Raw genomic sequence first — 27,349 nt, 5'->3', positions numbered from 1 at the left:
TGTGGCTTTGTCTGTTTCCTGTTTCAGTGAGGCTGCTGTGCAAAAAGAAAGACAGTACCAAGAAGGGAAATGCTAAGGGAGCCCAGAAACATGGATTGACAACTTGCACTTTACCCAGTCACTGCAGTGCTCCACCTGAGACCAGAACCAAGATCTATCCAAGAACTGGAATGTTTTCCTGAGCTCCTTACACTGGAGTCTGGGACCCAGAGGTAACTGCAAAAAAGGGTGTTTGGGGGTCAGGTTTGGAACCTTGACTTTGGGGTGGGGCAGAAGGCACTCCACCATCCAAGCTTGTTTGGAAAAATAGAGGGAGGGAAACATAGGAGTGGGTGGTATAGTTTAAGAGTATTGAGAGTTGAGGTAACCAAGAAAGCATCTTGCATGGGATTCCTGAGGCCCCGGCCAGGCACAGGGCTACAGCTCCCATGACTCCCTTGCTCCATCCATTAGATTAGAAGTAGGTCACACATGGCTTGGAGTTTAGGTTACTGTGACGGCAGCATGAATTAACTGACCTTTTATAGTTCCCTTCAAAGCAGAGGTCCTTTAACATGAAGATACTTTTCCAGTAACTTGGGGACAGGACCCTCTCCCTCAGCTCACATTGAGAGCTCTGGATGAGGAAGGCCAGACCCATGCAGGTAGCTATCCATTGTCTCTATTGTACACATGGCCAGGAAGAAGAGCAGGAACTTGGAAAGGCAATGACAAGCCTCAATAAAGTACAGAGCAGCACCCTGGTTTCTCCCTATTGCAGTGAGGAAAACTTCCCCCAGCCAGCACCACCCCTTCCTCCTAACTACAACTGGGCCCTGTTAGGTTGCCAGAAAGCCTGAGCAGTGGCCTTATAACCTTTCTCTGAACTCTTTAAGGATCAGTTCCTTTTGTGTCTATAGCCTATTCCAATTCATCAGCCATCCCACATGGTTTCTTCTTAAGAAAATCAGTATGGTCAGATATATCTCCACTCACCAAGTCACTCCAAATTCTACCAGGTGTGGGGGCCTGGGGATATAGGGATCCTTCTTTCTCTAAGGGGCAATTTCTACCTCAATTCCCCTCTTGAGTAATAAATCCCAATATCTGGCCTTGAGGTTGCAGAATGGAGCAGTCATGGTTCCGTGGACCTATAGATGGCCTAGGTGTAGCATCCAGAGAGACCTCATCTCAGGCCCATCTTCTCCCCAACAGCCTTTTCCTCTTAATAGGCGAAAGGTAGGGGAATTTTCAACACTGGATAAATTATCTCCATGGCAAAGCTGAAGGTAACTTGAGGCCAAATAGAGAAGGACCTCACACCCCACATTTTAATAGTGCAGTGCAGGTAGGCTGGATACCAGTTCCTCACCCCCGTCTCTTCTTTGCCATTCTGCTTGGCCTAATTGAGATGGTGGTTATGTCAGGACCACAGAAAAGTCCTTTTTCCTTGTAGCCCAACCCCAAACAAAGATTAGAGAAATAAAGGTGATTTTAAACTGGGGCCATACCCCCTCCATCTGGAAAACAATATGTTTCTTTAGTAGAGAAAGGGTTGGGGGAATTAGAGAAAGAGATCAAGCATTCTTAGCCCTGGGAGTACTTTAGTCTGGGACCTCTCTCTTACAGCACCAAATCTTCAGTATTCAACACCAACATAAGGATAATAATAACTATGTTTATTAATATAGAAACCTATCATTTATTGTATGCCATATACCAGGTACATGGTGTACATTTTGCCATTTAATTCTTATAATCTTTCCAGATATGTTTTAACCCCATTTTATACATAAGGAGACTGAGGCTTAGGGACATTTAATACCTTGTCTAAAAATACACAGAAGTAGACAATAATGGAGCTAGGACATGAGTCCACAGAGTCACTCCACAGAGCAAAAGTCTCCTCCACTATGGATGGCAGAATAACCAGGGGCTATGACTTCGGGATGCCACAAGTATACATTCTTAACATGGAATTTGTGTACACATAATTTCAAATCTCTTCCACCATGCCATTTATAACTTAACATGAAATGGGCCTCTCTGATCCTTTGGTTTTTTTTTGTTTGTTTGTTTTTGTTTTTTGTTCAGTTGTAGATGGACACAATACCTTTATTTTATTTTTTTATTTTTATGTGGTGCTGAGGATCAAACTCAGTACCTCATACACGCTAGGCAAGCACTCTACCACTGAGCTACAAACCCAGCTCCCTTTACTGAGTTTTTAAATAAACAGAATAACAGGTGGGATGTCTAGGGACACCCACGGAGTAGGAGGGAGGAAAAAAGCCATTCAAAGATGATATGTAGGGGATAAATATTGACAACCTCACAATTCTTCTTAGGGTCAGCAGTGCCCAAGACCAGAGTGTGCCCCTCTAGCCCTCAAGTCAGGCATTTGAGAGTACCCAAGGCATAGCTACATAATACCCCTCCAGAGGGTGATAATGCTCCACCCATGTCCCCTGGGAATGAGTGCTGTGATCAGAGAAAGAGAAACAAAACCTGCAGAACTCCAGACTGAGCCAGGATGGGCAGTGAAGTCCCAACAAAGGAGCAGAGAAGCTGCTACCTGTTGAGTCTGTTTGGCTTATAAATAAACCCAAAGGGCCAGAGCTGGCAAATGCCTACTGGCTGGTGAAGCTGAGATACTCTCCTCTGACCCACCCAGGAACTATGTTCCCAGGGCCGTGGGTAATAAAGTCATGAGTCGGAGAGAAGAGGCAGCAGCTGTGAGGGGGAGTACCTCTTCCTTCATCAGTGCCTGGTCTGACTCCAGGGAGCAGAGGGGACAGGGCACAGAATTTTTGTTGCTCAGAAACCAGCTCATCCAATTCCACTCCCAACTCAACAAAGCTACCAGCGATTTCTAGGAGAATAAACAAATTTACAGAAGGTAGGTAGAGTAGGATAGAGAGGCACAGGAAGGAAGAGGGGATTAGGGTTTGGGTATTATGTGGACAGCAGGCAAGGCCATGTGGAGGGATATCAAAGGTGGCCTCTTGTTCCCTGGGGACTTTGGGTTACTGCTTTTGCATGTTTGTTTTATTTCTCTGTTGTTTAGAGGAGCTTTATGAGGTATAATCCATGTGCTTACTGGTTTAGAAGTCACAACCTGCATCCGGGCTTAGGAAAGCAAACTTGGCAACAGACAACCCTGAAAGGGAGGTGACCCTAAAAAGAGTGGTAACTCTCATCTCCAAGAGATGTTAATTCAGATGCTCTGAAGTGGGTCGATACTGGGCATGTGGAGATGCTCAGCCAATACTGATTTGAATTGATCTGCATCTGAGAGTCAGGGCCCAGACCCGGCCATGGGGTAGTAGACACCAGTAGAACAACATCAGGATGTCATGATGGAGGAGTTAGGGTAGGCTTCCCTCCTAAAACACACAAGGTCTGGGCCCACAAGTTGGTTGCTAAGGGCTAAGATGGGAGCAGTGGGTGTCAGTCCCAGGCCTGATCACTTCCTGAGGGGGCATTTTTATCCCTCCAGGTCAGGAGAAGTATCATTCTATTTTAGTCACAACTTAGGCCAAGATGCCCACTTTCCTTTTAGATTAGAAGGAAAGAAGGGGAAATTAATTTCTCTAAAAGTCTAGAAAATAAACACACCTGCTATTCAAGAGGCTATCAATTTATCATGATTTTTATCAATTGTTTATAAAGTTCCTCTGACTTAGAGAATAGTGAGATGTTTAGTCAAGGAAGAAGGGGGCAGTGCACTTTACAGAGGTGGGACACAGGCTAGAAGCAGGAAATTGCTTTTGTTAGATTTTTATGAGTTCCTTAAGGATTAAGCACAGGAGTCCTGACTCCCAGTGGGAAACCACTTCATCCTCAGTTTTCAACCCACAGGATAGAGCCCTGTGCTATTTCTGCCCCCTGATTTGGGAAGATAGTCATTTTTCTGCCCATCTTCTGGCTCCTCCCTCTTGGCATTTGGCAGATCCAGGCAGCTATTCAAGGAACTGGAAGCCAAGCACAACAGGTGCTTCAGAGGTCATGATGATCAGCCCAGACCCCAGGCCCTCCCCTGCCTTGGCCCGGTGGGCTGAGAGCTATGAGGCCAAGTGTGAGCGCCGGCAGGAGACCCGTGAAAGTCGCCGCTGTCGCCCCAACGTGACTACTTGCCGCCAGGTGGGGAAGGCACTAAGGACTCAGCACAGAGAGCAGCTCCAGAGAGCTCGACAACTGCAGTTCTTCAGGAGGAGGAACCTGGAAGTGGAAGAGAAAGGCCAGGCTCAGCGTCCCTGGGACAGGGAGCAAGTTCCCTCCAGGAAGAAAGGCCAGGCAGCTGTCCTCAAGGAGGCCTTGTCTGCTAACAGGATCTCTTTTCCAGAACAGCAGGTGGGCCATGTCCAGGGACACACTGCTTTGTGGGGGTAGGGGTCATACCAAGGGGTGGGATTTAAACTAAATCCCTTCTTCTCTAGTCATAAAGTCAAGTCTCCATTAGCCACTTACTCATTCAGATATTTTAGTTTTCGTGCTTTTGTTTCACATTTAGCTCTTTTTTTGTTTCACATTTGCCTTTGAGGAGAGAGAAAATAAATTTTAAGACAATTTCACAGCCATTACCTAGTATCAGTTCAAATTTCAGCAATCTGTACTTATCTTCCACATACGTGGAATCTATACATATTTTCTACAGCTACCTTACAGCATTCATTCATCCATTTTTTTCATCAGAGATTCCCTGAATGCCTACTAGATGCCAGATACCCACACCTGTCCTCTTGATACCCTCTCCCAAAACACACACACACACACACACACACACACACACACATCCTCTATTCTGTGAGGCTTTTGCCCAACTCATCTTTTTCTCTTGCAACATGACAAGTCTACTAAATTCACTAAACTAGGGCCTCACTCATCTAGTCCAGGAAGCCTTCTCTAGCTTCTCCAGGCCACCTCTGCTCTCTGTGGGTCTGAGAGGTTATAAATCCTCAACAATTACATAACTCATAGAGTGTCCATTCTTCTGTCCCAGAAAAGAGTAGTGCTGGCAAAAAATCAGGGTCTGTTGAGATGACCTCAGCCATCAAACCATCTCTGTCTTCCTACCCATGTTGTGCACACATCGACAGGAGGAACGGGTCCACTGTGTTTCCTGGAAATGCCTGGCATGGTGCCATGCCTGAGTAGGTGCTCTGTCAGGATTTCTTAATAGTGGATTTGTTATGCTCAACTGGAGGTGCTATTCAGAGAAATGATTCTAGAGCCTAGTTGCCAAAGAGAAACAACTACCTTTTCTAAGTCAAGAAGGTTTCTGAATACTTTGGGGGAAGAAAAATATGAGAACAGAAAATACAATTATCTATAGAATTCCACCTCTGAGGCTGGATGTAGCAGCACAAGCCTGTAATCCCAGCAACTTGGGAGACTGGGGCAGGAGGATTGCAAGTTCAAAACCAGCCTCAGTGACTTAGTGAGGCCCTAAACAACTTAGCAAGACCCTGTCTCAAAAGGAAAAATGAAAAAGGCTGGGGATGTGGCTCAGTGGCTCTGGTTTCAATTCCCAGCACCAAAAAAAAAAAAAAGAAAAGAAAAGAAAAAGAATTCTACCTCTGCCTATCAATTTTTAAATGTTTTATTGAGATTGAATTAGTTACATGACATTTCTTAGCTCTTTTTGTTTTATACTGCTGTGGTTTGCTTGGTTTTGTTTTCATTTTGAGGAGTACTTTTTGAGACAGGGTCTCGCTATGTTGCCCAAGCTGGTCTCAAACTCTTAGGCTCAGTGATCCTTCCACCTCAGCCTCCCAAGTAGCTGGGACTACATGTGTGAACCACCTCACCCAGCATCTTGTCCTTTTTGTGTTTTACTATCGATATCAACTTTTTTAGTTTTGAGGAAAAATAAATACAAAAATAGCAGACTAAATTGTGACTACAACTGCTGCACTCCTTCCTTCAACTTCCACCTTTACCTTCCCTTCACACCTCAGCAATTCCACAGCTATGACTCACAGGAAGAAATCCATCTCTAGAAACCCACTATATAGACAGGAGACTGATACGTAGAAAAGGCAGGATCTGAACCCACATGTCTCCCTCCCCATTCAGTCCAGTTCTCTTTCCACATCACCACCCTGGCTGTTGTAAATGGCTGTGACCAGTGATTGGTTGGAGACAATTCCAGCTCCCCATTTGCCTTTCCTGGAGAGGCTACTATCCACAATTATCTCCCCAAGGCTCCACCTCCTAATACCAGCACATTAGGAAATAGAATTTCAACATGAATTTTAGGACACCTTCAGTCTACCACAGACACGATCATTGGCTCCTCTTTCTACAATCATCTGGAGAATCTTTTCCTAAGAAGCTCTAAAAAGTGGTTTTCAGCAGCCTTTACTTGTTTTTCAGGTGACAGGGACCAACACCAATGTCTTTCCAACCCCACATCACCCTCTCTCAAGTGTCCAGAGAGTTGGGGCCGACCACCACTCCTCACAGGCAAGGGCCTTTCCACCAAAAGACTCTCCCATCAAGAAACCTCACAAACACCATCGTGGTAAGACAAAGCTCCCTCACTCAATGACAGAGCACAGAATTCTGCCACAGCCATTCAGGTCGTCAGCAGTGAAAGATCCTTTTCCCTCCCCACTTCCTTCACTTCCCCCCAGTGGATTCTCAATCACCTTCTCTTCCGTCTCTTAGGTACTCAGACAAAGACAGAAGAGGCACAGCCAACAATTAGGAATGACGCCAGTCAACAAACCAGGTGAGTTCCTTTCATGTTCCTGGCCCTTCTCATTGTATCGTCATGTGGCACACAGCAAAGAGAGAGAGAGAGAGAAAGAGAGATATGCTGGCCCCCATCAAATTTCATTTTCTCTTCTCTTCTAAACTTTACTTGAATACCTCTACCCGGTACAGTGAAGAAAGAACACAACAAATATCCGTGTCTACCTCAATTTAAAAAGAAGGGCCACAACACCTTAGGAGGCTGAGGCAAGAGGATTGTGAGTTCAAAGCCAGCCTCAGCAACTCAGGGAGGCCCTAAGCAACTCAGCGAGACCCTGTCTCTAAATGAAAATTTAAAAAGGGCTGGGGTGTGGCTCAGTGGTTAAGCACTCTTGGGTTGAATTCCCAGTATCAAAAAAAAAAAAAGAAGGGACCCTTCCCTGCTCTACTGGCTCTTTGGAAGGGAGCCCAGAAGGAATCAACCCACTGCCTCCTGACTTTCTTCTTTGGTCCATTGTCATTTTTTTTTTTTTTCCTCTTCTCTTCTCAGTTATGGAGTCGCAGTTCTGGATAAGGTAAGCACATCCTCATCTTGAAGGGGTTGGATCAGATGGTGTCTAAGCTCTAACACTCTGGTAATCCATGATAAACTGAGAGGGGTGGAGGATGGCAAGGGGGTAATTAGCATAGACATAGTAGGGCTCCGTGAAACCCAATGAAGAAGAGGGTAGCTCCACACAAGCCAGCCCAGATTTTGGTTCTATGCTCCATGGTTTCAAGGGACTTTCTTTTTCTTTCTCTCTAGGAAATCATCCAACTTTCTGAGTACCTCAAAGTAAGTGGCATGTGACCTCTCTGCTAAGCTCCTCCATCTACTATTCTCTCTCCTGGTTAATCTTATTTCATGCATTTTTGCCCCCGACCCCAGGAGGCCCTGCAAAGGGAATTGGTCCTAAAGCAGAAAATGGTGATTCTCCAAGACCTGCTATCTACCCTGATTCGGGCCTCTGACAGCTCTTGGAAGGTAAGGGAATAAAAATCCTTGTTTTGAAAGAGTTCATGTAGGCATCTATGTGAGCCCATCTCATTTTTCTTTCCAAATCATCCTGCAAAAGAAGGAATGCTCTCACTGTTGAGGAGTAAACAAGGAAAAGACAGAAAGTGGAGGATATAATATTCAGACCTAGAAGTCAAGCAGGTCACAGTAATTAATGATATGGGTCTTCAACTGAAGGTCATGCTGCTATATTCACTGGGAAGACTTGGGACCAAAACCAGCAAGAAGGTCCATTTTTTAATTTGTAGGAAGAAAATAAGGAAGTTCCCAGTATAGCTTATATTATTGGATATGGTAAATATCAAACGGTTTTTATAGGGGATCCACACAAATATTCATTCAAGCCAGCCTGCACCCACTACTCAGCGTAGACATGAATGTCAGAATGGGATGGGACCTTGGAGAAGATCTAGCGTAATCTTATTTTTCCCATGAGGAAACTGGGTCTCAGAGAGGCCAAGTGATTTGTCCAAAGTCACACAGCTAGTTAGTAACAGAACTGGAACTAAAGTTCTAGCCTCTAATTTTAATCCATTCATTCTACAGATATTCATAGATCATGTTCTTCCTAGTGAGGACTGGACTAGCAGGGGACATCCTAAGATTCTTTAGGCAAGGCTCCTGCTTTTAGAAAGCTCATGGTTTTCTATGAGAGGCAAATGCATAAACAATACAAAGATATGAGAAATAGCCAGGCACAATGGCACATGCCTGTAATCCCAGAGACTTGGGAGACTGAGGCAGGAGGATCACAAGTTCCAGGCCAATTTTAGCAACTTAGCAAGACCCTGTATGGAAATTTTTAAAAATTTGGTTGGCAATGTAGCTCAATGGTAGAATATCTCTGAATTCAACCCCAATACCTCAAAAAAAATGAAAAATATTTAGAAATATTAATTTTAAAATAATAATAGTAAACCATTGCATGCTAACTTAAACTACAGATTCTTTATTTAAAAAACATATTTTCAAAAACAAAAAAATAAGAGTGGCATTGCTTTACACTTTTGTAAACCCTTTTAATGTCTAGCTGAACAAAAGACAGCTAAATTTTCTTATTTGCTTCTAAATTCAATTTGTTGGAATACATTCTTTTGATTGAAGTATATGGAAAATATTCAGACTCACACAGACATTTCATTGGAAAAGATCCCTTGCACATCCCTTGAAAGGATCTCAAAGATTCCCATGGTCCTCCGACTTCATTCTGAAATCTGTATATTAAGGGAATAATAAAGAGTTCAATGCCACCAGAGTATAAAACACTATGGACAGTGAGACAGAAAGGAGTCCTCACAAGCCTCCAGGAACCTTGCCCTACCAGGAAGATGGCTTTCATCTCCACAGAGGAAAATATCAGGAGGGTATAGGACACAGCTAAGAAGTTTGCAGTGATACAAAATACTTCCTAAGCTCAGCCCTTCCTCCTCATGTCACTCATCAAACCAGGATTTGGGAGTCTGTGACCAGAGCTCCTGCTTGCTAAGGAAATAATTTTCGTTGCAGAATAGGAGCCTGGGGCAGACAGCTGTGCGTGCCAGGTGGTTTCCAGTGCTGACCTAAATTAAGATCATCTCACTCATTTATGCAACAGACATTTGATAAGTTCCTACTCTGTGCTGGGCTCTGGGTTTCAGGAACAAAAGAAGTCAAGTCCTTGCTCTTAAGGAGCTCAGAGTCTAGCCAGGAAGAAGCAAACATAATAAGTAACTCCAAAATAGTGTGACTAGGCTGCAACGGCAGTATTTACAACATGATACAGAGGAAAAAATAATTATTCTATCAGAATAAATTTCCCACACAGCAAAAAGAATAGCTCGGCTGAGTCCTAATGGATGAGTAGGAATTCATCAGTACAGAATAGAGTGCAGATAGGGAAAAAAGCAGAAAGAAAAAGGGTGCATAAGATAAAGGAATCAGGGGCTGGGGTTGTGGCTCAGTGGCAGAGCACTTGCCTAGCATGTGTGAGGCACCGGGTTTGATCCTCAGCACCACATATGAATAAATAAAAAATAAAGGTACATCGACAATTACAAAATATTTTTTAAAAAAGATAAAGGACTGGCAGAGCATTGGGTGTGGCTAAAATGAGGGGATAATATCAGAACAGTACCAAAGAAAGGACCTTAAGCAGGTTTCTAGAATTATTACTGTTGAACAATATTATGTATGGACCCCTTTTTAAAGGAAAGATATATACATATCTAGATTCAGGCTGCACGTCTCTGTGTGTTAGCTCAGAGATCTATGAAAATGCCTACTACCACTAGTTTGAGAAATACTGTTACAGGCAAGAAGCAGGGTAGCAATGTAACTATATCTTATTTGGGTTTAAAGTCCTACACCGAACAGTGTCTACCCAAACTTAGAAGGAACTTCATCTCTATCTGTGGAACTGAATTGAAAGTGAATGATAAGTTCTGTGTTCAGCAGATTATCTGACAAGGACCTGGCTCTGGATGTGGGTGGTGGGGATGGAGATTTGTAAAAGCACAGGTAAGTCACACTCAAGAGTTTGAATTAGAGAAAGTTTGATGGGAATGGGGAAGATACATTAAGAAACATTTCTGACATAGACTCCAGCCCAAGAGCAGAAGTTCCTCTGGCTGTGGTTTTCTCCTTTCCTTCTTCCCACCCCTCCCAATCTTCACCTTCTCTTCTCCATCCCCACCCCCAAGCCTGAAGCTTCCTGTTTTTAAGAAAAACAGTCTTGGGCTGTTCAATTGAAGGCTTTTGCTTTCCCAAAAACAAGATAATTCAGTTCTCTATCCATCCCATGACAGCTTCAACTTCAGTGAAAGGATAGTACCAGTCTAGTATTTGAGGAAAATAATTGGATGAATGTGTCCAGAACTGAGACTCTGACATCCAGCCCAGTACACACTTTATTTTTTTCCATTTGGCCTCCGTGATTTGAATCTCCAACTTCACATGCAGAGAAGCTCACAGAAAATTCTCTATTAGGACCCTAAGAATCAGCACCTTTGTCTGCCTCCACCTCCAAGCTGATTCTGAGCCTTTGGGATACCACAGTCCTGAAGTGTAGCTGAGAACACTGAGCTGGGTCCAAACCTTGAGAGCAGAAGCAGATCAGCCAGTAGAGAAAGTTCAACTTTGGGCAATATAAAAAAATGAAAGCAGGGAACTCTTGCATTTTAAGATCTGCAAAATGGAACCCAGAGCAGTGGTGCATGTCTGGAATTCCAGCAATGTGGGAGGCTGAGGCAAGAGGATCACAAGTTCAAGGCTAGTCTCTTCAATTTAGCAAGAGCCTCAGCATTTAGCAAGACCCAATCTCAAAATAAATAAATAATTAAAGAACTGGGATGTAACTCAATGGTAAAGTGCCCCAGGGCTCAATCCCCAGTATCAGAAATAAAACAAAAATAATAAAAGATCTGCAAGGTTAGCCAAGTGTGGTGGCACATGCCTGTCTGTAATCCCAGTCTCTCGGGAAGCTGAGGCAAGAAGATCACCAGTTCAAAGCCAGTCCCAGTAACTTAGCAAAGTCCTAAGCAACTTCGCAAATCCCTAAGCAACTTAGCAAGACCCCATCTCAAAATAAAAAATAAAAGCGTTGTGGATGTGGTTAAGAACCCCAGGTTCAATCTCTGATACCAAAAAAAAAAAAAAAAAAAAAAGAAGAAGAAGAAAAAGAAAAAGAAAGACATCTACAAAGTGGAATCAAGATCTTAAGATCTGAAGATGACAGCACAGTAGGGGATTGGCTACAAGCCCCAAGCGAGCTCTGCTAAAGCAGACAGATGAACCGAGGGCTGGTACTTCTGTGGTGAGGTGGTGTTGTTTCTGAGGAACAGATCAGAGGCAGGGGAAAACCAAGCACAAGCAGAAGCAGAAGCCCTCAGACCAGCACCAGGTGTGTATGGCCTCTACCTTGCTCCCTTTTCTACTGGGGGGGTGGGGGCGGGCGGGTAACTGTGCCCTCTGAGCCCAGGTCAGCAAAGGGCCTGTAAGAAATGCTTCTTCCCACATACTGTAATACTGGGCTTCAGCATGAGGAGAACTGGGGCTCAGACCAAGAAACTTACATGGTCCATTTGCAACAACTTGGCTGCAACTTTCCTGCCTGCCTTGGGGAGTCTGGGAAGGCAGAATTGTAGACAAGAGATTTTGGTCAAGCCCTGGACTTGGGTGGCCCTTCATCCCCACTGAAGGGGCTCTCATGAATTGTTTTGTATTGCAACATGAATGGAAAAGTAATTTGGTGTTGGGCTAAAATGCATAAACAGTTGCAAGAGATGAAATATTGATTTAAAGCCATACTGTGGGACCGGGAGAAAGGAACTACCCAAAAAGAAGAGGAGACTAGAAATTTTAGGAATACTGCCTTGAGCCTGTTTTCTTTCCAAACTATGGCAAGGTAATCCTTAAACTTGGTGGGTTTGGTGACATTCTACAGAGTAAGAGTGTAGGCAATAAAAATGCACAGAGTTAGAAGATCTTAAACAGGGGAGTAGGGTATGCGGACAGTTGATTTCAGGGCCTGTGGATTTTCAATGCACAGGCCACTTTGGGGAATGAGGCTATTTTACCAGTTACTCCAAGACCCAAAGAGTAGAAGTGTTCATCCTTCTCTTTTATCTGTCCCAAAGCCCTGTGGTTATTGTAGATGCCAAATCCCTGACTCTTGGCTCTCTCTTTCATGAGACATTGGGAAAAACATTAATAGCAGGAGGCACTTTAAAAAATTATTTTTGGCAATGTTTTTTGCTTTTGCAAGGCCCAGCTGAGTAACACAGGAAGCAGAAAGGGTGGGGGCACCCCCTGGCCCCAATGGTTAGAAGAATCAGCCAAACAAGATCAAAACAGGAGCTGTGAGATACCACTTCCTGCCTCCCCCAAGGCACCCTGACACTCATCCAGGGTGGCAGACCTCATAACAGAGATCCTGTCTTGGGCCCTAGACCATTATAAACTGGAAACACTATGAGGTTTCCAGAGAAACATCCAAGCTGTCTAATTGAAATGGACCACAGCATCCCAGACCTGAAGAGAAGTGGAATTTGAAGACCCCCCAAGTGTCCCCCAGGGCGTGGATGGAAAAAATCAGAAAAGAATATGGAAACCAGTTACTGCTGAAGAGGCCCATGATCCTTTCCCCGGAAAACTTGCCATCACTGATGGTACTCCCCACCCCCCTGGACAGATATACCTGAAATAAAACTCAAGTCTAGAAGAACAAAACTGCAACCTGGAAAAAAAGTCACAAGCCTACAAAGCAACAAGGAAATCATTAACTACTCTGCTAAAATGCTAACAAACTGAAAAACAGAATGGCTCTTTCTGCAAAACACTTTTCTCCACTCCCAGCCTTGAGATCCGAATCCCTCTTGGAATGTCCAAAGTGCCATTAGATGCCTAGTATGCAGAAGGCCCTGAGTTCAATTTCTATCACTACCAAAAAGAAAGAGAGACAGAGAAGGAGAGGGAGAGACAGAGGCAGAGGCAGAGGCAGAGGGAGACAGGACAGGGAGAGGGAGATAAGTAAATAAACAAATACATAAATAAATGCCATAAGACCAACCCAGCTTGTCAAGAAATAGAATGTGACTTTCTGGGAAGTACTCGTACCTTGCCCTGCCCCCATCCTGTTTTAATATCTCTCCCTCCATTTCTTGCTTTCTTAAAGAATCTCTTATTCTGAGTCATAGGTATCTGTGTACGTGTATGCTATAGAGAGTGCATTAGTACAGCCAGCCCTACCTATTTGCAGCTTCCATGTCCTCAAATTCAACTGACCTCAGATCAAAATTGAAAAAAAAAAAAAAAATCCAGAAACTTTTTCTTGTCTTTCTTGTTAGTATTCCCTAAACAATACAGCAGTAATAACTATTTACATAGCTTTTACATTATAAGCAATCTAGAGATGATTTTAAGTATATGGGAGGATTGAACAAGTTATATGAAAATATTACACCATTTTACATAAGGGACTTGACTATCCATGGATTTTGGCATCCCAGAGGGAGGAGGAAACATGAAACCAATCCCCAGTGGACACTAACGAATGATTGTATTTCAAGGATGCCATAACAAAATACTACAGCCTGGGTGGTTTCAACAACAGAAATTCATTTTCTTGCAGTTCTGGAGACTTGTCTGAGATCAAGGTGTCCCCAGAGTTGTTTCTACTGTGGCCTCTCTCAGTTGCAGATGGCCATCTTCACTCTGTCTTCACATTATCTTCCTTGGTATATCTTGGTGTCCTGATCTCTTTTTATAAAGATACCAGTCATGTTGGATTAGGGCCCAACTAATGACCTCATTTTGACTTGATTACTTCTTCAAAGATTCTGTCTGCAAATATGGTCACCTTCTGAGGTAATGAGGGTTAGAACTTAAACATATAAATTTGGAGGAATAAGGAAAAGAATAAAGATTCCTCCTCTAGCCTTACTGGCCTATACTTTATAAGTCTAGGTACAAGACTGAGATGAGGTGAGGAGGGAGGTAATAGAAGAAAGAACAGCTTAGAAACATTCCCTCCAGTGGCCCCCTACTATAATACCCTAAGTCCATTTGATGGTGAACCTCAAGGCAAAAGAGGATTTGGGGAACCAGTTTGATGCAACCTCTCCTAACCCAGAGAAAGAGAAGAATATCTTTTACTTCTCCTTCTTCTTTTTATTTTTATTTTAAAATTTATTTCCATATGGGAGATTAAATCCAGGGGCTATCACTTAGCTACATCTCTAGACTTTTTTATTTTTTATTTTGAGACAGGATTTCACTGAGTTCCTGAGGCTAACCTCCAACTTTCAATCCTCTTGCCTTAGCCTCCCAAAGAAGATCCTTTTCTACCCCATTCCTTTGTCATCTGTGCTCCTCCCAAATCTCCTGAAAGAACTCAGTTCCATAAATGTTTGAGTACTGACTATGTGTTGAGCAGTGGGCTAAAAATATTGAGTTAATCTCTTTGCAGACTATATTTTGGCCCAAGTTTATTAACTCCTCTTCCCATTTGCTTCAGGGACAGCTTAATGAGGACAAACTGAAGGGCAAACTGAGGTCCTTAGAAAACCAACTCTATACCTGTACCCAGGTAAGCATTCTGAATGATACTTCCAGCTCATGAATCTAGAATTAAATGAGAAGAATGCTTGAACCTCAATCCTGTTTTCCAGAAATGTTACCAAATAGCAATTAACATTCCTATTTTTACCCAGTTCTGTCTTGACCATTTTCACGTTAGTACCATATTTGGTACCAATTTGCCATATCACTATCTGCACCTTTCTCCCAGTATCTTTCCTTTTACATCCTGTAAAGAAATACCAGCTCTATTGTTAGCTATTGTTAGCTCTATTGTTAGCTCTGGAGGAACCTTGAAAATACCTAAAACTGTAGGGAGAGGCTTAGTAAAAAAAATCACAACACCCCAGCTAACCTTCTCAGGTCCCAATCTTTGAACAGATGAGTTGCATATTATAAAGAAGTTTCATAAAATTATTTTCATTCCAGGACCAACTTTCTTCTAGTAATAACCTCTGCAAGAAAGTAAGAATGTGACTCTTGGCTTTTCTGTGACATTACTATCCAGTTTCAGCAATCTCTTGATTTGGCCTAATCCCTTTTTTAAAAATATTTTTAGTTGTGAATGGGCACAATGTCTTTGTTTATTTGTTTATTTATTTATTTGGTGATAAGGTTTAAACCCAGTACCTCACACAGGCTAGGCAAATATATACCACTGATCTACAACCCCAGCCCAATTTGGCCTGATTTAGAATTTGATAAGGTAGTCTTGGCTATATAGTTGGGGGTCTTCCAGAATAGAGTTTATATAGTCCATAGGTTTTCTGGTCCACAAATTTTGTTTTCTTCAATCTGGCCTGCTTTGTTAGGTTCTTCTAAACTAAATAATGCCAATCAAGCTCCCAAGAGTCGGACATATAACCCAGAATGCCAGCCTATTCATTTTCAATGGGGTTGAAGCTAGCCAGTCACCAGTATGATAAGACCAATAACTGGAACATCCCCCATATATGAAAAACAAAAATTCCAAAAATATTAAGACTTATTTTAAATAAAAATTCCAAAGACATAAGACCTATTCATATATAAGCCCAAATTTTCAGACATTTCCAAAGGTAAATGGAAATGATTCATATTGATCCCTAAATTTTCATTATCTGGACTTCTGTTTCTCCCATGAGTAGTCCAGAATTGACAATGAAAGCTACTTGTCTTCCACCAAATCATAGCACACAGAGATGAAGGGAACTCACCTCCAGTGAATTTACAAATCTGTCCCTATGCCTTTTTTAATATATTTTTAGTTGTAGATGGACACAATACATTTAATCTTATTTATTTATACGTGGTGCTGAGGATCAAACCCAGTGCCTTGCACGTGCTTCGCAAGCGCTCTACCACTGAACCATAACCCAGCCCCTGTTCTTATGCCTTGTTGTTGATCTTGAAGCCAGAAATAATTTCAATATCTAAATTCACTAATTTTAAAAGCATTAATTGAGTCTACTCTGAATTTCTCAGATCAGAAGCCATAAAGATTTTTTTAAAGAAATAGTAACATGTACCTTGCTTTTAAGGAATTTACAATCCAGTAAGGAAGAAAGATGAATTGATGGATTGAAATAATGAAGGCATACAGAGAATACTATGTAAACATTAAGAAAAGCTACCTGGAGTTGGAGAATGGTGTATGGTTAGTGAAGATTTATCATCAGAACTGATGATTCTTAGACTAAATCTTGAGTGTGAGTGAGTTTAGCCAGGAAAAAAAGATGGGTAAGGAGGCTCCAGCCAAAAGAACCTATCTGGGCAATGGCAAAGGCCATAAAAGCAATGATCAGGAGATCTGTAAGCAGTTTCCTTTGGGCAGAGATAGCACGGAGGGAAAATTTGGATTGGAAGTATGCAAGTCAAGGAGTTTGGACCTGATCATTAGGACATCAAGGATCCACTAAGAGATTTACACATGATCAGACTTGTGTATTAAAAAGAATCCACTAAAAAAATTCTGAAGAAGGGCAAGACTTGGAGATAGGGAAAGTATTGCATTAACCCATTTAATAGAATTATTAGAATCTGAATTAAGAAAGTTAACAGTAGGAATATAGAGGAGACAGGTATGAACTGTTCAGGAAGTTGACTTGACAAGGCTCAAAGACCAAATAATTCCTGGCAGAAAAAGAAAAATTAAAGAGGACTCCCTGGTTTAGAGTTTGGGAGAGTGGGTAGGTAATGATGTTGATCACTGAGCTAGGAAACTCAGAAGAAAAGAGCTGGTAAAGAAATAAAAGTTAGGCCTAGGGCTGAGGCTCAGCAGTAGTACACTTGCCTGGCATGTGTGAGGCACAGGGTTCGATTTTTACCACTGCCTATAAATAAATAAAATAAACGTCTATCAACAACTAAAAGATATTAAAAAAAAAAAAAAAAAGAAATAGGAGTTCTGTTTGGACATGTTGGTTTCCAAAAGCCTGCACAAGGCCTAGGGTACAATGAACAGAAATCCTATGGCACTCACCTCTCAGATCACCTGAGTTGACTCTGTGCTCAGCTCCAACCAAATCACTAGTGTCTCCACCTTAAGGGAAAGACCAAATTTTCATTTCTGTATCCCAGCTCAGTATTTGGCACATAGAAGCTCAATGTATAACTGTTGAACTTCATCAAATTTACAGAAATACTCCCCTTGGGGAATGAAAAAGGTGCTAATGGAGATGGAAGACCAGAAAAACAGCTATGAGCAGAAGGCCAAAGAATCACTACAAAAAGTGCTGGAAGAGAAAATGAGTGCAGAGCAGCAACTGCAGAGCACACAGGTGGGGATGCTGCACAGTTCTTGGGACTAGGAATCCAGGGGCAGCTCTACGAAGCAAGGGGCCCAGCTACACAAATTCCTGGAACCTTCTCCTCATAAATACACCTAGAATTTATTAATCTACAATATACAATTGAGGGGGTACAATGTGCTTTTACAACCTTTCCACCAAGCTGTTGCCTTGGTGCGGGAGGCTTCTACTGAAACCCCCTCCTCTCTGATCTCCCTCAGCGGTCCCTGGCTCTGGCAGAGCAGAAATGTGAAGAGTGGAGGAACCAATATGAGTCTCTAAAAGAGGACTGGAGGGCCCTCGGGACCCAACACAGAGAGCTGGAGAGCCAACTTCATGTGCTTCAGTCTAAACTACAGGTACAGGAACTGGGGGTAAGAAGAGCAGGAAGGTGGTGGGGGGGGGGTAGTAGTGAGAAAAGTTGCTCCCAGCTTGGGGACTCCAAGGGCAGCTCAGAGCATCTAGCTTTCAGTTCCTTAGTCACTACCCACTTAGTACCAGACTCCCTGTTTGAGTTCTGAGATAGTTTTGAGTTTAGTAAGAATACCTACACTATTCATGCAAATGAACTAAGTGCTCAACTGGAATAACACTATCCAAATGCACATCTCAACCTCTGTTGTTCTTATCTTCCTGTCAACTACAAGGCAATTCTTAAGAAGATGTTTGAGTTTCTTAAACCTAATTCTTCATGAAAAAAAAAAAATTGTTCTACCATCCTCAAAACAAACAAACTTGATAGGGCTAGAAAAGATATGACTTGCTATGACTTAATTTTGAGATTTATCAAAGTGTTAAGATATGTTCCTTGTGAATACCAGAAGTCTAATGCACTGTTAAAAATGTGAGGAATAGCCGGGCACAGTGGGGCATGCCTTTAATCCCAATAGCTCAGGAGGCTGAGGCAGAAGAATGGCGAGTTCAAAGACAGCCTCAGCAATGGGAGGTGCTAAGCAACTCAGAGAGATCCTATCTCTAAATACAATGCAAAATAGGGCTCACACATACTTCCATGTTTTTCCATTACCCTAATACTCTTCTACCTCTAAAATTCTATAATTTTCAGTAATTTTCCTCTTCCATGGGACCTGCTTCTATATTGGCCCTTCCCTCCTCCTTTCAGGGAGCAGATAGTAGAGACTCACAAATGAACCAAGCCCTGCTGCAGAGCAGCAACTGCAGAGCACACAGGTGGGGATGCTGCACAGTTCTTGGGACTAGGAATCCAGGGGCAGCTCTACGAAGCAAGGGGCCCAGCTACACAAATTCCTGGAACCTTCTCCTCATAAATACACCTAGAATTTATTAATCTACAATATACAATTGAGGGGGTACAATGTGCTTTTACAACCTTTCCACCAAGCTGTTGCCTTGGTGCGGGAGGCTTCTACTGAAACCCCCTCCTCTCTGATCTCCCTCAGCGGTCCCTGGCTCTGCCATGGGACCTGCTTCTATATTGGCCCTTCCCTCCTCCTTTCAGGGAGCAGATAGTAGAGACTCACAGATGAACCAAGCCCTGCGACTTCTGGAGAATGAGCACCAGGAACTGCAGGCCAAGATTGAACGCCTGCAAGGGGACAGAGATCTGTGCAACTCAGATACCCAGGACCTTCAAGGTACTCTATTCTTAGAGGCCTCAGGAGCACAGGAACCATGGCTGAGTGAGCTTAGAGAAAGGAAGCTGCGAGGAGAAAAAGCCTCAGCCTTCATTTGTTTGCTTGGCCTTATGATTTCATTTTACCTTGAGGGAAAGGCAGGACTACTTTAATCACCCAAGATGGAAATTCATTTTACTACACTAGAGGATTTTATTGCATGAGCTCTTTTCTCTCCAGCCCATCCTCTGGGCCAAATGACAGTCATTCCTATATTAGTCACAAGTGTCAGAACCACATTCCTAATTTGAAAAGGAAAGGTCAGTTCAAATACAAGGCAGAATGAAGGTCTCCAAGTTAGCACGGGTCTGCTAAAAGGACCAGATAATGTATAAAGAGAGTCCTTAGTCCAACTCAACACTGTTGACGCATACCCCTGGTTGTTGATGGGGTACCTGATCTACTTTTTCAGAACTGAGGACAATCAGAAGACAGGGCAAATCCCATTTGACACTTATCAGATGCATAGACAAGTCAGCATGAATTATTCCTTTCCATACTCAGGTATTCTGTTCTTTAAGCTGAGTTCTTCTATTTTGGTTTGTACTGTTTCACTTTCAGATAAACTAAAGAGGTCAGAGGAAGAAAAAATTGCCCTGATGACCAGAATACAGCAGTTGCAGAGTAAGTTTCTTTTCTGGATTCTCAAGAAAGCTTTTTGGTGTTCCTTGGGGTCCTGCTCCACAACACTCATTCAGAGGAAGATCTAGGGGCCCAGTCTCTGGCATATCCTCCTATCTCTGTACATTCTATACCTACTTCTTGTTCCATGGAGTCACTTACATAGCTTTTCACATATTGTCAGGCTCAACTCTTTTTTTCTACTTTTCTCCTTCCATGCCAATGACAACCACTTGCATTTCTACCATAATTATGGATTATTAAAAGTACTGGGTTTTCTAGTATAGTTCTTTTCTTATGTAGTCTAACTTATTATGTATATGAATGTGCCACTTAAATCTCACTAGGAATGGTTCCAAAAATCAACCACTTATTGATCCATACTAAATGTGAGGATACAATAACAAACAAAACTTACAGCTCCTTCTCTTATATTCTAAAAAAGGTCTACAAACAAGTGTAGTTCAGTGCATGAAAAAATTGAATGTATGTCAAATTATAATAACTGCTATAGAGGCGGGAGCAGGCTAAAGGGAAAATAGTCACTATTGTATGTAGGGCCATCTGGGAGACTTTTAATTCTGAGATAATATTTAAGCAGAGACCTGGAAGACAAAGACACAGTAGGAAAGGATGATAAAATTGTAACAAAGTACCACAAACTGAGTGACCTAAACTAAAGAAAAATATTGTCTCACGGTTCAGAAGCTAGACATCCAAAATCAAGAGTCAGTAGAGTTGATTCCTATTGAGGGCTGTGTTGGAAAGATCTATTCCAGGCCTCTTTCTTTGGCTTGAAGATGACCATAAGCTTCCTTTTGTCCAAATTTCCTCTTTTTACAACATCAGTTATTCGATCAGTTACTTGGCCTACCTTACCGATCTTATTTTTACCTGTACTCTATCTCCAAGGATGGTTACATTCCAAGGTACTGGGGGTTAGGATTTCAACATATAAATTTGGGAGCACAGAATTCAATTCATAACAGAAAGGCACATTATTAACTAGGTTCTAAGCAAAGGTCTGTAAAGAGGCTCTTTGCAGTAGCACAGACAAGTTTCTTGTGTTTTCCAACAGGTCTGCTTCAGAATCAATCCTTACAGCTTCAAGAACAGGAGAAACTCTTAAAGAAAGGTCAGCAAATTTACTACCACAAATTCTAAGATATTGCTTTTTCCTTGCCTGCTAGAGGCAGGGGGATGGACTATATGATCTCTTGGAGTCCCACTCAGTTCTGGGAGTCTGTTGAGTCAGAGATAGAAGGGAGTCTTTTAAGGACTGATCACTGGCCCTGAGGACACTTTAACTAGTTAGCCTCCTCTCCGGAGAGGTATACACGCTGTGAAAAATAATTTCTACTTTCTCTGAAAACATGTCTATGTTGAAGATTTTAATAAATTGATTTTGAACTCAGGATTTCATGTCAATTCTTACACACTTAATTTTCCAAATCACATCCAACTCCCCAGCCCCAAATCACGTAGCATGCAAGAGTCATCTCGCACTAGTCTGCTGATCAAGCTTCCTGAAAAGAATTCATCATGTATACATGGAAATAATAGCTCCTCACTTATCCATAACACATAGCTTTTTGTTTTCTCCTCATAATCACTGGGTGTAATATGAAAGGTGGAAACCATTATGCCCACAGAGGATGAATAAGAAAATAAAGGCCCCTGGTCACAAAATCAAGGGCGGAGCTAAGATAATCAAGAAATTCTGACTTCTAGTCCAGTGCTCTTTTCACCAAAGCTAAGACTGCAAGGTGCGGAGCAGGTGGCGCATGCCTGTAATCCCAGCAGCTTGGGAGGCTGAAGCAGGAGGATCATGAGTTCAAAGCCAGCCTCAGCAATGGCGAAGCAACTCAGTAAGACCCTATCTCTAAATAAAATACAAAATAGGGCTGGGGATGCGGCTCAGTGGTCAAGTGCCTCTGAGTTCAATCCCTGGTATCCACACAAAAAAAGACTGCAAGGTGGCTGAAAACCCATCTTTAACCACATTAGATAAATTCTAGGATATGACTGCCATTTGAAAGGACTTTGAAATGAGGATGTAAGGGAAAAGAAACACCTGCCTCACAAATTAAAACGTGGCATACAACAAAAAAAAATTAAATTAATAAGTATTCACTAAAAAATATCAGACAGGTCTGGGGATACAAAGTAAAGTAAGATGCCAATCTTGCTCTCAAGGGGCTCAAATTCCAGGTGTCATTCAGGCTAAGCAGGGTTCCATCAGGAGTTCTTTAAGCCAGAGAACTCCATTTCATTCAGTCTAGCCAAAGGTCAGGCCTTTCCTGCTCCCTCCCCTTCCCCTACTCCTAGGAGTCTTACTCAGTGACAGGATCCTTCCTCATAGGTGTGGGCCTATCACTGAGAATCTGGCTGCTTTTTTAGATGAGGCTTTGCCTGTGTGTAGTGCAAAGCCCTCCCACAATGAAGTGGAGCCTGAGAGTGCAGGGAAGGAGAAAGATTGGGATCTCAGAGACCAACTGCAGAAGACGACTTTGCAATTCCAGGCCAAGGAAAAAGAGGTGAGCCATTAACCTAGGATCATGAGCTCATCTATGTGTGGCACAGAAAACTGCTAGGAACAGCCAGACAGCAGGGATTAAATTGTGTTCAAATTGTGATTGGATGTCCATAGGTCTTCCATTGCCCATATAAAATGTCTGCTTTTGTACTGACCTGTCAATATTTTCCTTTCCTTATTTATTCCCTACTTAAGGTTTAAACAGTTACCTTTCAGAAAGTCAAACTAAAACATATCTGATAAACATATTTTTGGTGTGTGTGTGTGTGTGTGTGTGTGTGTGTGTGTGTTGCAATGCTAGAGATCAAACCCAGGGCCTCTTGAATGATAGGCAAGCATTCTACTACTATGCTACACCCTCAACCCACATTTGATAAACATATTAACTTCCCAAACTTTTTCTCACACTGAATATCTTAAAGCCTTACACAGCATCTTTTCAATTGCAAAAGCTTTCCTAAATACATACATACATACATACATATATATGTATATATACATATGGATATCCATATATATCCCTAAAAGCACACATTAGCAATCAGCTCCCAGAAAAGAAACTTATAATACTTTGAAGTCTTTTGTGCTTTAAGAATTTCATTTTTGGGTCTCCCCATTTACAAAGCACTTGTACATGCACGGTTGGTCACATAAAACTATTTACAATATATAAAGTGTAATATATGCAGTACAATCAATTTTTTTTAAAGGAACACATTCCAGAGAAAAACAAGTGAGACAGTATAAACTAAAATTTCTGAGGAAGGTTGGGAAGGGAGAATAGTTCATTCAAAATGAATGAAGGAGTACCTTACTCAGGACAGTCTCCCCTTCCTGGGTTCTGTCTCAAGATAGAATTGATGATGATGACTCCGATGATATTCTCCCCAGTGCAGAGAACTGCATTCGGAGTTAGACAACCTCAGTGACGAGTACCTCTCCTGCATGCGTAAGCTGCAGCACTGTCGAGAAGAGCTGAACCACAGCCAGCAGCCACCTCCCAGAGTAAGAGGGTCCATCCTCCTGTACAAATGGTGGTGGGATGATTTCTTTTTTAGCCAAGTCTTACAGATAAAATTTGCCAGCCCATGTCAATATCTAGTCATCCTGTCTATTCTGCTTGATTTTGTCCATGCTGAAAGTATAGCAGTCATGAAAGTAACACTGACTCATGTACATAGGTCCAATTCCATGGAATTCTTGAGAGCTGAGGGGAAGATTTGCTATAGGCTGAGCATCCCTAAGCTGAATGTTCAAAATCAGAAATGCTCTGAATACTCTGCCTATTCTACTTGATTTAGTCCATGCTGAAAGTACAGCAGTCATGAAACACTGTTTCATGCATCCAAGTCCAATTTCTGTGGAACTCTTAAGGCCTCAGCTATAGGCTGAGCAATCTTCAGCTGAATGTTCAAAATTAGAAATTCTCTGAATACAAAACTTTTTGAGCATTGACATGATGTTCAAAAAGTTTCAGATTTTAGAGTATTTGGTGTTTCCGTTTTTTTTTTTTTTTTTTTCATGAGATCTGCTCAACTGGTAAAGTCTAGGCAAATATTACTAAATCTGAAAACCTCCAAAATTTGAAACACTTCTGGTCCTAAGTATTTCAGGTAAGGGATTCTCAAGCTGCATTAACTCAAGTATGAAAGGATGTTCTTTTAGTCTATTGCCAGCATGATGACAAGGACAGGGAAGGACAACAAAGGTACTAAGGCATACAAAGAGAATAATATTATTTTGCTGAATTATTTTCCACCCTGAATTTTTCACATCAGCATTTAAATGTTTGGCCCCTACTGGACATGATCCCTGGGCCAGGGACCACTAATAAAGTGGTTTTATCCCAAGAGAGGTGACAGAAAGTGAGACAGTGAAGTAAAAAGCGTTTTCTAGCACCAACCCAAGGTCTTCCATTGGTCTAGAATAGGAAGGGGTGTTTTTGCCCATATTTTCTCTAAGTGACTTATGGCTGCTTTCTTCTGTCTCCCTTCCCTCCACACAGAAGCAATGTGGTCAGTGGCTCCCCATCCTGACGGTGGTGATTGCTATAGCACTGGCAGTATTCCTGGCCAACAAAGATAACCTAAGAATCTGAATAACTTGTGACAGCTGCCTGGAGTAAAAATCAGCAGCAAACAACTCAATGAAAAACGCAGAAGGTTTGGGTACTTTACAGCTTGGGTTTACCCTCCAACTGAGTTGGGATTTCTGACTTCAATTCTTTTAGCCTAAATAAATAAACTTTACCTCACCAGACTGTTCCCTGGAATCTTCAGTTTATTCCTAAATAACATATTACAAGTGTGGCACTTAAGCATCCTGGTCTACTCACCTTAGACCAATTCAGTTGGAGGTACAGAAAAACATACAGAAAGGACCCAGTCTTCCTTTTATAAAGACACTATCTAAACAGGGTAGGATACCACACACGGGTATACTGCTTGTCCTCTACAACCCTTCTTTTCCCCTTCTGTCTCTTTCCTTCTAACTCTTATCCAGTGAAAAAGGAACAGACACCTCTGTTAACTAAAGAAGACCTCCTAGTATAGAAATGGCCAATATGTATTACTAATGCTAGCATCACCACCACCACTACCTATTCCCATTCATGATGTGGCCAGCTGAATACAGCATTCTTCCCTAGGGTCCCCAGGCACTTAAAACCACCACTTTCGACACTATTCGACACCCCCAACCCAGAGATGAGCACTTACTGAATGCCTTCCACATAGGAGGACAAAAATTAAAGTCAGAGAGCCACAGCCGGCAGTGTGACTATCTCAGAGGAGATGCTGAGGTCAGAAAAGTCATTCTGAGTCCTAAATTGGGCTCTGAGGTTCTTCTCCCAGACATTTAGAGTGTCCCTCAGGGCTGGGAACAAGATTTCTGGGACACTAAAGGAATAGAGCAGGACTGAGGTTTGACCTAGCAGCCATGAGATCCGAGCACTGAACACCCGTAGTGGGGTCAAGGCTAAGCAGTTGTCATCTCCCTGGTTCAGGTGAAAGGTATAAGAGACAGGATAGCCCAGGAGGATCCCAAATAGAGTACAAAGATTCCAGTCTGAGGAATGGAGCATGCTATGGGAGACTCCTAAGGATAGATCCCTTTGCAGCCCCTTCAAATGCGTGATGATCTCAGTCACGATGTCCTTCAAATCCTTAAGCTGGTCCAGGGAACAGATAGAAGGGTGAGGTTGGGAGCCAGAAACATCCACGAAGGCTATGGTACCAAGCAATACCTGTTCCAAGTACTGACATACATGTGCAGGGCTGACAATGAGGTTATTTTCTCCAATTTCAAGAATGTGAAGTCCCAGAGTCAGAAAGCCCAGCCCTTGCAGCTCCTCCAGATAGTTCTGGAGTGCCAATGCTCCTGCACCATTGCAATCATACAGTACAGCAGGTTTCAGGCCCCGGGACACAGCCAGCACTTCTCCAGCCAGGTGAAGGCAGATGGCTCGAGGTGGACCCTTTTTCTTTCCCATGCCCAGGGTCTGCTGAGCAACTGCCACCAGTAATTGAGGGCTCAGTGTTGACATGAGATCTGGAAGTAACATCAAGCTTTGACTCCTTAGCTAGCCACAGTTCCCTTCCTGGGTCGCATCTCAGCTCCAGACACTTGAGGAAGATCCTGGAAACAAAGTGGTAGCAGGAAATTATTAACACCAGCCAGTCACACACAGGAAACCTACCAAGGACCTTTCCATTAAGTTTCACAGATTTTTCCAAAAGTTATTTGTCCTTCCCTCTATTTTGGAAGACTCAGCCAAGGCAGACAAGATGGGATCACCAATTCTACCCAATATCCCTTGGTCCCTAATTTGTCTTTCAAACCTTCTAGCTTGATTCCTATTATCTCTGACTTCTATTCTAAATTGTACCTATTACCAATTACATTCTCTGAATCTAAACTTAAGGAGCTCTAGTCTAAGAAAAGGCAAGAGAGTCTCTGGAAAAACTCCAACACATTTCACCCAAAACTGCCCTTTGGGGACAGAGCTCTGGATTCCAAATATACTGTTTTGCTGCTAACTTCCCCCTTTCTTCACAAGAACAACTGATTACACTAGAATGTGTAACAACCACCTCATCCTGTGACATAAAAATACTAAGAATTGTAATGCAAATAATAATAATAATAATAATAATAATAATAATAATAATAGAGCTCATGTAAAAAAATAAAAATTTTAAAAAAGAAAATGGTAAATTTAAATAAATAAATAAATGGAATCGGCTAGAACTGCACGAGGATTGTTTTAACTTTTGCTGCCTTCCCTTTTCGGCAGTAATCCAAGCACTCTGGGAAGATGGGCTCCCACCCACATACCACACATCTGAGACTACAGATACTTGTTAAGTGAGGTAGATGTCTCCCTCACAAACATTACACTTCCACTTCCGCTTCAGGTTCGCGGGCTCAGGGACCCCTTCCGGTTTCCTGCCCACAGCCAGGAAGGTGGCTAGTTCTCCGCGCCCCGCCACAACACTGGAAGTCCCGCCAGTGCGCGGAGGACCCTTGCAACCCGCTCCGCTTTAGGCCGGCGAAAACAACCTGTTGCGCACGCGCACCCATTCAAGCCCCGCCCACCTCTCCCTTTTCTGGTGATGTCATCCAGTCCGCAGGCGCTCCTCGCGTAAGAACCAATGGCAAGGCAGTCCCACAGAGTGCCGGAAGTGGGGGCTGCCTTCAGCCGCCGCCACTTCCGGCCGGGCAGGAGCCGCCCCGCCCATCTTCTGGGAAAGGGGAGGGGCGGAAGTGGACTAAAGATACAGGTACCGGTTTAAACTGTGAGCCCTTGCCTTTATTTTGCTTCCTGGTGTGCTCTGCTTGTGTTTGTGAAGTCTGAGGGCCCGCCTGACTGGGAAGCCAGACAGGGCACCGAGCACTTATCTCCGAGAGGGAGCCGCGGGGGGAAGAGGGGGGAGAAAGCGGAAATACTGGTGAAAAATATTGGCCAAATTATATTGCTATA

The 27,349-nt window shown here is 42.7% G+C and overlaps 2 protein-coding genes across 8 annotated transcripts; one reads left to right on the top strand and one right to left on the bottom strand.

Annotated features, from left to right (window-relative positions):
* Nucleotides 1–24,611, top strand: Traf3ip3 (TRAF3 interacting protein 3). 3 transcript variants are annotated; one of them, XM_076873139.1, is made up of 16 exons: nucleotides 1–212; nucleotides 3,932–4,332; nucleotides 6,358–6,505; nucleotides 6,652–6,715; nucleotides 7,229–7,253; nucleotides 7,484–7,513; nucleotides 7,607–7,702; nucleotides 14,727–14,798; nucleotides 17,407–17,547; nucleotides 17,778–17,915; nucleotides 19,037–19,172; nucleotides 19,773–19,835; nucleotides 20,911–20,967; nucleotides 22,233–22,369; nucleotides 23,260–23,373; nucleotides 24,374–24,611. In XM_076873139.1, exons 2-16 carry the CDS (start codon nucleotides 3,988–3,990, stop codon nucleotides 24,464–24,466), a joined length of 1,659 nt encoding a protein of 552 aa, XP_076729254.1. In that variant the 5' UTR covers nucleotides 1–212; nucleotides 3,932–3,987; the 3' UTR covers nucleotides 24,467–24,611. The 3 variants fall into 3 exon arrangements, with proteins under 3 accessions (XP_076729254.1, XP_076729256.1, XP_076729255.1); XM_076873140.1 differs by lacking the exon at nucleotides 1–212 and having other exon boundaries at nucleotides 3,845–4,332; XM_076873141.1 differs by lacking the exons at nucleotides 20,911–20,967; nucleotides 22,233–22,369; nucleotides 23,260–23,373.
* Nucleotides 21,149–26,965, bottom strand: C13H1orf74 (chromosome 13 C1orf74 homolog). Of its 5 annotated transcripts, XM_076873147.1 has the most exons (3): nucleotides 26,704–26,906; nucleotides 25,086–26,004; nucleotides 21,149–23,391 (listed from the first exon to the last, which is right to left on the bottom strand). In XM_076873147.1, the coding sequence occupies exon 2, from the start codon at nucleotides 25,928–25,930 to the stop codon at nucleotides 25,121–25,123; it is 810 nt and encodes a 269-aa protein (XP_076729262.1). In that variant the 5' UTR covers nucleotides 25,931–26,004; nucleotides 26,704–26,906; the 3' UTR covers nucleotides 21,149–23,391; nucleotides 25,086–25,120. The 5 variants fall into 5 exon arrangements, with proteins under 5 accessions (XP_076729262.1, XP_076729261.1, XP_076729257.1 ...); XM_076873146.1 differs by having other exon boundaries at nucleotides 21,149–26,004; nucleotides 26,756–26,965; XM_076873142.1 differs by having other exon boundaries at nucleotides 21,149–26,004.
* Between the last annotated feature and the right edge of the window lie 384 nt (nucleotides 26,966–27,349).

Source organism: Callospermophilus lateralis, chromosome 13, assembly GCF_048772815.1.
Source record: "Callospermophilus lateralis isolate mCalLat2 chromosome 13, mCalLat2.hap1, whole genome shotgun sequence".
NCBI lineage: Eukaryota > Metazoa > Chordata > Mammalia > Rodentia > Sciuridae > Callospermophilus > Callospermophilus lateralis.
The sequence above is the reverse complement of the archived record's forward strand: the minus strand, read 5'-3'. Positions and strand labels throughout refer to the sequence as shown.